This window comes from Clupea harengus, chromosome 23, assembly GCF_900700415.2.
Source record: "Clupea harengus chromosome 23, Ch_v2.0.2, whole genome shotgun sequence".
Classification (NCBI taxonomy): Eukaryota; Metazoa; Chordata; class Actinopteri; order Clupeiformes; family Clupeidae; genus Clupea; species Clupea harengus.
Window position 1 is genome coordinate 16,741,586 of NC_045174.1, and position 12,357 is coordinate 16,753,942.

At 40.1% G+C, this 12,357-nt stretch overlaps 1 protein-coding gene across 5 annotated transcripts in view; it reads right to left on the reverse strand.

Annotated features, from left to right (window-relative positions):
- Nucleotides 1-4,650: 4,650 nt before the first annotated feature.
- The window catches only part of qki2 (QKI, KH domain containing, RNA binding 2), a 45,132-nt gene continuing 37,425 nt past the window's right edge, over nucleotides 4,651-12,357 (reverse strand). For 2 of the 5 annotated variants that reach the window (XM_031561696.2, XM_031561695.2), the window contains exon 7: nucleotides 5,658-10,154. In XM_031561696.2, coding sequence (XP_031417556.1) covers nucleotides 9,847-10,154 — 308 coding nt within the window. In that variant the 3' untranslated portion in view covers nucleotides 5,658-9,846. Of the gene's footprint in view, nucleotides 4,919-5,657; nucleotides 10,155-10,787; nucleotides 11,459-12,357 lie in introns of those variants that run through there. The other 3 variants (XM_031561699.2, XM_031561698.2, XM_031561697.2) reach the window with 2 other exon arrangements.

Genomic DNA, 12,357 nt, shown 5'->3' on the forward strand with positions numbered 1-12,357 from the left:
TCATGTGTGTCTCCACAGTATACTAGTTTGCTGTTGTGAACATGTCTGTCAGTTTACAAGCTCTTCACAGTGTTTGACATAATATCTCTACGTCGTTTGAATCTACAAAAAAAAAAACTGTTATTTTTTTATGTCTATAGTTTTCTCTGCCCCTTTTTAACTCTTTACTCCTCTATCTAAATGACAAATAGAGAAAAGTTTGGACCTATAGAAAAAATAACAGTCTTTGCTGTAGATTCACATGATGGAGAGATATTATTTCAATGGCTGTGATTGTGTGACTAAGCTTGTGCGCCGAGACGTGTCCACAACAGCAGAAATAACGAGTGTACTGTGGAGACACCCATACACGTGTCCGTGTCCACACTCAGCAAAGCCGTGTGTGCAAGAGTATACCTGTCCCTTAAAAATGGGTTGTGACCTTCTGAAGCCTGTGGGGACTTGGAGCAAAGTAAGAACAAAACAGAGGAGGGGGTCTTTGGTCTGACACAGGCCCAGGCTCGGGAGCTTTTTGGAGCTTAGAGACCGATTTTTTTTGCTTTTTTTTTCCATCAGTGTCTCATTCTAAATGTAGACATGCTTCCTTTCACCTCACGCCTAAAGGAGGACTTATGGGTGGTGTTTTCAATGGACATAAAGAAAACTTTTTTTTCCCCCTCTCCCGTGAGGCCCTCAAAGGGCTTGCAACAGATGGAAGCTGGGAGAGAGAAACAGACACAGACACACAATGAGTAATCAGCAGAATGTGTGTGTGTGCATTTGTCTTTGGTTTCATCATAATCTCCCCTGGGATGTGTTGGTTTACTGGTGCAAGTGCACACACACACACACACACACACACACACACACACATTTAAAAAAATTATATCGAAGCAATAGCAATTAAACAACCACCAAATGTGTGCAGCAATACACAAACACCCTGTTACTGTAGCGACACCTTATTCACCATTTTCTCCAGGAAAAATCTCTCCCAACTACCCCAGTGATTAGTAGGCAAGGTGTATAGGCGCATTAACAAGCTACAGAGAGACAGTGACAAAGTTAGTTTCTTTTAAAACTATGATTTTAATATAATGCTATTTTCAGTACAGAGTTATTTTGTCCAGCACGTATATAATTTGTAAAAAGTTAATTTTGACACTCTTTTTTTTTATTATTTACTTTCCAAACAGTTTAAATAGAACCAAAGCAGACAGAAGAAATTTAAATAGAGGTTAATGATACAGAGCTTGTCAAAAAGTTAGTACTGCTGGCGAGAAAAGATGAATTAAAACAATAGTAATCATACTACATGGTTAATATCGCACTCGATTTACATATAAAGGCACAGAATGCAAGCAACATTGAAAACCCAAAATTAAAGACAAGCCATTTGACCTCAAGTTCACACTTGGTTTTATCCCCCCACAGAAATGACAAGCAACTCCCAGATACTGTCTCAAATACTACAAGGCCTCAAATTATAACACCAATCGACCCACCTGGCCCCTGAAGTACTAATAGCAATCCACTACTGCACTTCGTTAATACAGCCAATGGCATCGTGTGTTGTTTTTACATCAGGAGGAAGATCTGATGCTCCAGTTATGGGTTATGGCTGGTAAACTACCCCTTTTTATTTAACCGTCTTTTGCAATAAGGCATACTGTTCAAATCTGGAAATGTAATTTAATGTTATTTCTCACATACAAAATATGATAGAAAAATACATTATAAATGTGTTACAAGGGTTATAAATATGTGAGGATGTTCGCTCCTCACTTAGGCAAGCACTTGGGCACCACAGAAACAGTGTCTGGCTGGGGTTGAAATGTTGAACGTAGAAACAAAATGAAAAACATACACGCATATACACACACACATACACACACTCACACACACACACACACACACACACACACACACACACTCACACACACACACACATACATACAAAACACAGCAAAAAGTGACAATGATAATATTGATAATACTGATACTTCAACAAAAACATAGTGTAACACAACTAAATAAGAAAAACGAAATCCAGTTCCCGATGAGATGCCATGGCAAAACATGAAGATATGAGACCTTCATCGGCTCCACTTCAACTGCAATTGTTTTATATATACACACACACACACGTGTATATATTCTGTATATATATATATATTGCATTTAAACTGCTTCTAGTCTTTCCCCACAGAAGTAACAAAATGACAACATCAGCAACATCACATCACCTACAAAAGCATTTCTTATGGCACTGCAGAAAAGAACAAAACAGAGACAGGCACCAAACTATTCCCATGACGACGTAGTGAGAAACCAAACCAGGCGATTCTGGACTTCAGGACTACAAAAAGGCTCTCTGATGCAAAGCTGGAGGCTGAACTACCTGACTGCATCTTCCTTCCTGATGAACCGTCAGTGGAAAGACAAACAGGTTGTTTTTTGCATATAGACATTCCCCTCACTCGATCTGTGACTGGGTTTCATCCGTTATTTTTCTTCTTTTAAAGAAATGCCAAGTGGCGCGACTCATTGTATCAAATACAAATGATTCAATTTAACATCACAGTGTTGTCTATACCTTCAAATGTGGAGAAATCTGCTTTACTATGCTGACTGACCTGGCTACATCGCTTGATTAAACCTTTTTCTTTTTTCTTTTTTTTTATATAAATTCAGGCTGACCGGACCTCTCTGTGAGTAAACAACTTCAAAACCCAAAATGGAGGATGGTAAAGGAGTCTTGGTGGACTGCAACAGAAATGCAAGTTGCATAGTTCATAAGGACTGACTTAGAGGGATAAGAACACATTGGAATCTGGCTTTTTTTTTTTTGGTGTTTAGGCAAAATTAAGTTTGTGAAAATTATTTAAGCCTTTTTTTTCAATTGAACATGTATTAACAGCAACTCTGAAACCGAACTTTTATTTCCCCAAATATCTGACATTTTTACTCTGTTGGTGGTCCAAAAAAAAATGTGATTCACTAACAGTTGATAAGACTCAAAGCGTCACCACAGGAAGCTTTTAACACAGGAAGTTGCGTGTGGTATGAGTTACACTACTTCCTGGAAACCATCATTCGTAGAATCTCAGCCATATTTGAACCGGCTGTGTGGGAGTACAACACAGGACCAAAAAAAAGAGAAAAAGGAAAATGTATTTGTAAAAAATGTATAAATTTAAAAATGAATATATTCGTAATAAATTTGTAAAATGTTCTACTGCTACTGTTTGTGGTGCTTCCATCACCTCCCCAAGCACCTGGAGTTATGTAGTCTACTTGGGGAAAGAAATTGGCAAAGGAGGGGAAAGTTTGGCTTCAAATGTAAAACCGATGGCTTCAAAAAACAAAACAAAAGAGAGAGATGATGAAAATAGTTTAGTTCCTCCTTTCATTGCTTGAGATATTGTGTTTACCAAAACATTTTCACTGGAACATGAGTAGCACAATTTGAAATCGCACATCATCAGTATTTATGGTGGTTTCTCCATTACTTGAATTAATAAGTTAGAAGATTAACCTGATATGTAGTTAGGAGCACACCCAATGGGACATTCAAAATCCACAATCGTGTGTAAAATAAGGCACTTCTTTAGGTCTGCTTTTTTTTTGTCACTCACAAAACAAATGTTTGATTTAAAAAAAAAAAAGGAAAAGAAAAACAATCAAAAGGCTGTTTTGGTCTCTTAAAAATGTCCTTGTCAATGCAAAGAAAGACAGGTTTCCATCTTTGTTCATCGAACCATTCGACAATACTAAAATCTGATACAAAAGGATTGCGTTGAGAAAAATATATCTGTCCTCTCCTGTGTCTGTCCTGAAGCACCTTCATATCAAAAGTGTTGATCTTCATTCTGAGTTTCGAGATTTCGTGTGTGTATGACATGGGTAGGAGGCGCTGGCAAACATGGCTTATACATCCCATCGTTTGAAGTCATTACCGTAGAAACAAAGAAAGGAAGCAACCTGGACACGTTTATGCGTCAATTCTGTCCTATCAGGGACTGGGCCCAATCAACTCACAAGTATGTTCACACACCCACACACACCCACACACACACACATACATACTCATAACCTCTCCACACTGGTCCCACCCAAACCCCACCTGAACATCCCTCTGTGTATGAGAAATGTAATGCTTACAGAAAGGCAACTTTTCATTCAAAACACTAACAGGTAGACCATGAAAAACACAAAACAACAGGGTATAATCTCATCCTTTGGGTCTGTGCATGTGTGTGTGTGTGTGTGTGTGAGAGAGAGAATGTGCATGTGTGTATGTATGTGTGTATTCACAGAGGTGTGTATCTACATGTAGAATGAGAAGTATTCGCTCAATGCAATATCTTCCCTCCCCAGATGAAAACAGTAACCCATGCAAAAACACTAGAGTGAGTGTCTGGTGTGTGTGTCTGGTGTGTGTGTGTGTGTGTGTGTGTGGGGAGGTGTAGGGTCGATCAGTGGAAATGGACTGGACCTTATTATTGCTATACAATGCCTACACCCACCCCACCCTGCTTCACCTCACCTCACCTAGCCAGAGAAGGCAGGTGGCTGGGTGGGGTTAGTTTGCTGTATGCTCTGTGTGTGTGTGTGTGTGTGTGTGTGTCTGTGTGTGTGTGTGTGTGTGTGTGTGTGTGTTGGGGGGGGGGGGGGGGGGTGGGTTGATAAGTCTTAGAGGGAGGGAGGGAGATTTTGGGGAGTGGATGGGCCTCACCGCCGCGCCGCTGTTGGGTTAAGCGGTAAAGCTGCTTCCCGGCTCGCCAACCACCCGCGCCAGAGCCAGAGCCAACCGCGAGACAGACAAGCGAAGGACGAGCGAAGGTCAGAGAACTGGTCAGCAGGCAGGCAATGGTCAGGTCGTCATTGGGTGAAGAGTTCAGAGGTCAGAAGGTCAAAGGTTAGTTGCCAGTGGCGGCTGGGTGGTTAGGAGAAAAAAATAAATAAAAAAAACAACAAAATAAGAGACGGACATAAAAAAAAGGAGGGAAAATAATAAACGACAAAAAGAGGAGGGGGAGAAGGAACAAACAGAAAGGAGACAAAAAGAAAAAAGATAGAAAAAGGAGATTAGTTTCAGCTAGTGACGGTCGGATGACAACATGACAAATCTATACCACAGCTACTGAAAAGAGCTCTGCTGCCCCTACCCTGCCCACCTCCCTCCCGCAAGACTACAGAAACGAAAAACAACACAGCAGGGAAACAAATAAAATCATGAAAGCCTCATGATTTCACACCCATCTCCCCCCACCCTCATTGTGAAAAAGGTTAAAGAAGCAAAGGGTCAAATCAATTATGGAGTTCCAATGGATTTGAAATGGCACTACGAATGGTTAGCAGCAGTCAACAGACGTCCAAAGGGTCAAGATCGACTAAGGAAAAAAGGTGACGAGACAAAAGCGGCTATTCTTTGCAAGCCAAATCAACGTGTGAACCGTGGAGGATTATGTGAGAAATTAAATTGACACAGAAATTATCCTCTGACTGCTAGTAAGCATTAGGGTGCCACCCCGTATTTAAAAGCATCAAAGCAACTAGTGATGATGAGGATGGTCATGAGCGGTTACCAAGGTGATTTGAGGGGGGAAATATGGAGACGTTGGTAATATGCTAATTATTCCGGTAGACTGAACAAACTTTAGCTTATACTTTCGTTGAGTTGTTTTTTTTCCAAGTCATGGAAACTTTATTGCTTTTCATTTTTTTGTTCTATTTACAAACAGTATGAAAACATGGTGCTAATCATACAAAGCAACGCTAAAAAAAACAACAACAAAAAAACAACAACATACTTCTTCTTCTTGCAGAGGTGCGGCTAAAAGGGAAATGCTATCACACAAGCGAAAAACAAAAAAGCTACTTCTGAGACTTACTGACATAAATCTGAATATAGGATAGAAAATAAACTTCAGACCAATACTGAGTCATTTTCATACAACACCCTGTAAAGTGGAACCCCCCCTCCCCCCGTAATAAAAAGGAAATATTTTGTAGGACATAAGAATGTTTGAGAATGAATATTTCTATCTTGCCTACAAAGATCCCTCTAGCATATTGTTGCTATTTAAAGTTGCAAATACAATAGACATCTGGTAAATCGTAACTGCTTTTTGCTTTTATAGTTAAGCACATCATTTTTCATAAACTTTTTTTCTTTAAAAAGAATCACACAGGTATATACTATTTTCTTTTTTTTGCAATCACATGACATCAACAACAATAACATAATCAACCACATAAAATGAAGGAAGCTTCCAGTAAAACAAACAAACAAACAAACAAACAAACAGAAAAAGACAAAAACAAAACAACAACAAATGAAAAAAAATAAAAATGTGGAATAGTTCTCTGTTTAAATGTCAACTCTGTTCTCTCTTATATGTTTAACATGCAGCTCTCTCATCTTATCTTTCTATGAGGTCTCTGAGTTTCTGTGTATTTTTTTTTTTCCACTTAGCTCTTCCGTATGTGCCCTGTCTGCCAAACGACAGACTGGAGCTGGCGATGTCTATTTCTCATCTTCTCAGTGCAAAGTTCATATTTGTGCCGTATAATTTTGGTAGCACTCTCCTAGAACCTTCCATCATAAGACTGACATAATCATGTTATAAACATGTCATAGCAGATGTCATATCCTGCCTATAAGCAGTTACGACAAATCCAGTGATGGTCCAGACATGAACACTATGAAGGGTCAATTTCATGAAAACTCAGCTTAGCAGCGTGAGATACAAGCTGCTGTGGTGTCTAAATTGGCATCTAAATTCTGAGAGCAGTCATGACAGTTACCAGTAAAGGCTACGTGACTCCATTAAGTCATTAGATACCAACGATCACAATGGCCATTGATAGGACATCACATGTTATGGCATAACATGTTTATGACATTGTTATGTCACTCTTAAGACTAAGGCTTCCAGTAAAATGATACCTAATTTTCAAAAAAACGTAATTCTCTTTCGACAGGGCCTGGCGTCCGACAGCATAAGAGTAAAGAGTACAGTAGCACCGCTTTTTTGTTAGAAGACTGCGGGACCTTCTGATTGGTCACCCAGCAGTAACCAGGAAGTATGGTGACTGACAACAAATGTAAAAATGTTATATAAGTACACGTCAGAGGAAAGAATAAAAATGTCAAGCTTACGGATGCCAGCCCCTGTCAAAATATAATACCCTTTATGATTGAAGTGAAATAGATCTGGTGTGAAAACTGCCCGAGCTCTATTGCAAATTGAGATTTTGAATTGCTAAACCCTTTTTTTTATATCAATGCAAATGAGGCCTCACAAGTGCGTTTTGTGAGAGGATGGGGTCTGTTCCGTCAACCCTAACTAATCTGGTTCATGTCGTTTTGGGCTTTTCATTTTGTTTTGATAATACATTTGAACCCACGTTCCGCATGTCTTTCTAGAGCCAGGTTTTTCTGTTAGGGGGCAAATAAAGAACCAATTTACATCTTGGTGCTATTTTAGGATTGAGCAGAAAAGAATCCCAACCGCCGTGTTATTTATGATCCCACTGTGTTTGTGCAATGATTTACTTCGCATGTGGCTGAGAACTGAGACTATTCTGAAATCCACAGGCCCTCAAAGCATCAGGCTAGAGGACGGTTTCCTTCTATAATTTTCTTCTTCCTTACAAGTAAAGGGGGCAGAGATGATCGGCCTCTCAAATCACAAATTCAAACCACTGAAAATAAGATTGAAATACACCCAAACGTCAAGGGCAGTTGATCGAACCAGATCGATTCCACCGTTGTGCAATTTCACCATTGTTTTGCATTAATCTGGTCAGTTTATATATATTTATATATATAAATTTATAAATGTGTTTCTCCATTACGTCGTTAAGATTGTGTTAAGATCTTATAATACTAACTTCACATAAGCTTTGCCATCATCCATCAGTAGTTTCTCACATGTAACTCTCTTTTATAAATGAGCGTTTATCTTATATGTACAGTTTTGGCACATCGGCGGTGTTCCAAATATGAGTAATAATAAAAGGTCAAAGGTTACAGAGCCCTCTTCAAAACTGGAACTGTGATTCCCTTAGACCCAGTTCACGTTTACGTTAGGCGTGCAGTAGGCTGTACATGACTCAATCGAAAGGAAACAAAGTGCTGCAATTAAAGACTGTCTTTGTCACAAGGAACTAATCTGATGTAGGAAAAAAATGATATTAGCAAATGGAAAAGCAAGAAAAAAAAAGAAACAAACATCATGAATGCAATCTCAATTCACAATGAAAACACAAACGTTCTGCATCCCAACGAAATCGATTCATACAATGCTATGACAATGTATAATTTTTTTTATAAAAAGGACGACTTTAGACAATGCAGATACGATGAAAAAGAAGGGGGGGGTTGTGTGTATGTATGCACGTGTGTGTTTCTGTTAAAGGTGAGAAATCTGAACACGGGTGGTGTACATGACAGACATTGTTTGGCCAGAAGGTTTGAAGGTTTGCATCCTGCACGGTAGCCTACGCCGAATATAGACCAGATAGAGATCTACAGAAGAGCCAAGTGCTTCTTGGGATCTTGCAGACTGTGCCCAAACCAACAGGCCAAATTCTCAAGTGCATCTTTTGACTATACAGGAAAACAACTGCTTTCAAACGTTAGGAATGGACAAGGAATTTGCAGCTGACATCTTCATCTTCGTTACAGATGAAGATGCTAACAGGCCATCCATACATCCGTGTCCTTTTACATGCTCTGATCGAGTAGGATTGCCTGAGACTCCCATCAGAGGATGGTTAGTAGGACGAGGACGAGGCCGGCTAAGACTATGAGCGTACGTCATCTGAATACAAGATGGAGCGCTAGCTTGAGAATTATCTCTCAGAACTCTAGCTCCACGGGAATGTGCTCGTTATTCGTTTTTTTTGTTGTTGTTCCTTTCGATTTGGAAAGGTGGCCTTGGCCTTGGCCTGGTTGAGAACACAAACCGGATTGAGCAAGATGAAACTCAAAACAAAAGTCAGGGCCTTACAAAACAAATCATGGAAAGAGTGAAGCAACTTATATTGTGAAGGGGAAATACTGTGTGGCAGTGAAGGCTGTCTTTCCGAACTTCATTACTCTTCATCGACTGCCAGCGTGTCACAAGGCCGTCACATGGTCATCAAAATAACAGAGGCGTGATCAGCACTCGAGGGCCACGCTACAGAGAATACATCTGCCTGGTTCGGCACACAATTCACTTGCCTGAAGAGTCTGGGGTCTTGTTTGTTTTTAAAACAACAAAAACAACAACAAATAAAAATAAACCAGGCTCACAGGCTGGCCTTGGAGGATCGATCTTGGAGGACGTTTATTAAAATGTAAAGGGGATTTGGCCTCTGGACCTCATCATAGTTATTTCCTTGAGCGTCTCTTGTGTTTTTATTTTGTTCCCATGTTTATTTCAACTGGCCACAACTTTATGTTAGGCTTCTGACAGCGTTCCCTTAACACCTAGAGTAACAGGTTTGGTTGGGTGATTGGTATGGGAATGGGAACCCCCTCATAGACCTTAAAGACCCCACAAAACCCGTCATTCCCCGCTATACTTTAGCTAGCCCCATGCCACCATGCAAGCCTGAAAGAAGGCCTGTCCAATGAGTAATTCATGTTGTGTATTGATGTATAACGATCTTAATGATCAATCTGAAATCAACTGACCCTGGGACAGATCGAGTCCTCAGCTGGTCCATTGTCTGTAGTAGCCTGTAGTAGTTTCCACCAAGTCAGAGCCAGGTCCATTATAGATAGCTGCTGTCTTGGTAAATGTATCAAATGAATTTAAGTGTGCCAGAATGTATGGTAATGTATTTGAAATTATACAGAGAAACTTGTCAAACTTTGTATAAATAAGACTTCAAAATCCAATGTGTAGCGACACGAGGCAATCTAAAGTTAAAACTTTGCAAAAGTAACATAAATATGTTCCCCGATAACAAAATCCCGGAAAACCACATGTAAAGAACACACATACACACACACACACTCAAAATATCACACCGACACACAGCTTCAATTAACACTGAAAGGCATAACCACACAAGGAGAAGACTGGAGCTAAACTGACCTCGATCGGCAGTCACAACCCTTTGGTAGGGGTGGACGCGCATATCGTGCCTTCGAACTTTAGTTGCCATGGCCCCTGCTCGCATGGTAACGGGATAACCCAACAAAACAAAAGAGGGAATGAGATTAGGCCAATGCAGAAACACACACGCCAAAAAAATCCACACAAGGTCAGTATTGGTCAGCGTAGAGCGTAGAAGGCGATACTACAGTTGTCTCAATTCACACACACACACACACACACACACAAGGCAAAAAAACACGTGCAGTAGAAATCTATCCATCAATCAAGCATGTACGAAAAACTCGTAAAACAACAACAAAAGAAAACAAACAAAAACAAAAGCACAGGTAAGGCACGAGAAAAAAAACAATCATACTTTCATTAGACACTCTTGGATTGGATTTAACACTGTAGTAAAAGTCTGAGGGGATGGGTGCGTTTGTGGATCTCTGCATAGAAAGGCATGAACAAAGGGCTGTGTTGAAATAGGCATGAGATGAACTGTAGTGTTCCCTGGTTCAAAAATAGTTGACCCGATTTCCAGGCCCATAAGGCTACATAAGGCTGCATAAGGCTGTCATAATACCTTATTACGGTAGACATTTAGCCTTACGTATGGTCATTCACCGAGCTTATACCAGTTATCACCTAGAGCACATGGACCATGCTTTGGTTCACCAATCTCTACAATGATTTTTTTTTTTAAAGTTTTAGTTTTCAGTTTGAAGTAGTATACTTTCATGGTGTCAATGAAGATTTATTGTTTTGTGCAAACCCTGATTCCCATTAAACCCATTTAATCTATCTCAAACCTCATAGCATTTAGATGCCAAGGCACTCATTGTAATCGCACCTATAGCGAGTTTTAAGGAGACAGAGAAACACACTCTTGTCTGTTTCAGAGATCCCCAAACAGACATCCCCGGCGACCTCACTGCAGTGTTTCAAACTGTACACATTCAGCTCTACTGACTACATAAGGCTTTATGAGAGCGTCAATACATCAGTTCTAATCAAAAATAGTTTAAAAGTTATCATTTCGTTTGTTTGTTTGTCATTTTTTTTAATCCATGAGTCATTAGACATAAAAGAGGAATTAATAGTAATCTCCAGAGTTATGGCCAGTGTAAACATCAGTAGTAATTAGCTTCTTATCTGTCTGTCAGTCAGGTCTGCCTGACTGCCCGACTGACTTAATGCTATGTCTGCGTTTCGCTTTCACACATTTGCTTGCTTAGTTTATTTTAGTTTTTTTTCGTTCGTTTGTATGTTTCCAGGCAGCTGTAAAACAAAACACACGTTAACACTCAGGCAGAGGTGTTCTCAACGCTAGCTCGTCGGAGAGTGCTACTAGCCCTTCGTTGGGAAAGCCATACCTAAAGGAAGAGAAAGGATGAAGGCCATTAGTGTACCTAAGGTAAATGCTAGTGTCCATACTCAGCGGTTGAAATTTACATCAACCCCACATCAACTAAACACTACATTTTAATCAATTCATTTTTATTTTCTAAAGCAACTATTTAATTACAAAGGTAAAAGGCAATGGATTGAATACAGTTGCCTTGCCTGTCAACAGTGTTGGAACTTAAAATAAGCTTAGATTCAAGCTTATGATAGCCAATAAAGACCTTTTTATAAGATCGAACTACAGTATGCAATCCTAACCACAAAACTAGTGATTTCAGTAATTCAAAAGTAGTTACTAAAAGAAAAACCACACTTACAACTAACAGCCGTCTTTGTTCAAATGTTACATTTAAACTAAACGCTTAATCTTCCTATCTATAATCTTAATCGTTTTGGCCAACTTTTCCATTAATGGAAGATGACAGCTGGCTGTGCTGGTGAGTTTGTGAATGCAGTGGCTGGCTTTGAAGCAAGGCCTTTCAGCGAGGACTAAATCCAGTTTAAGGACGTCTGCTCTGAGGCGCGAGTGCAATGTCCCCCAGCGCTGATGCCGCTTGCTGCCTCTCTGCTAAATATAAAAGCCCTGGTGCCGAGCCATGCCAAGAGTTCAGGGACAGGACCATGACCTGAGCTGATTCACCACACACACACACACGCACACACACGCACACACACGCACACACACACGCACGCACGCACACAGGAACGCTTTCTCACAGAAATGTATATAGAAGGGGTACACACTCACGCACACAGTGCATGCACGTGCATGTATTCATTCACACACACAGACTGGGAGATGCATGCACTCACTCTCTCAAACACACACACACACACACAGAAATGCATGCACTCATGCTTGCCTACT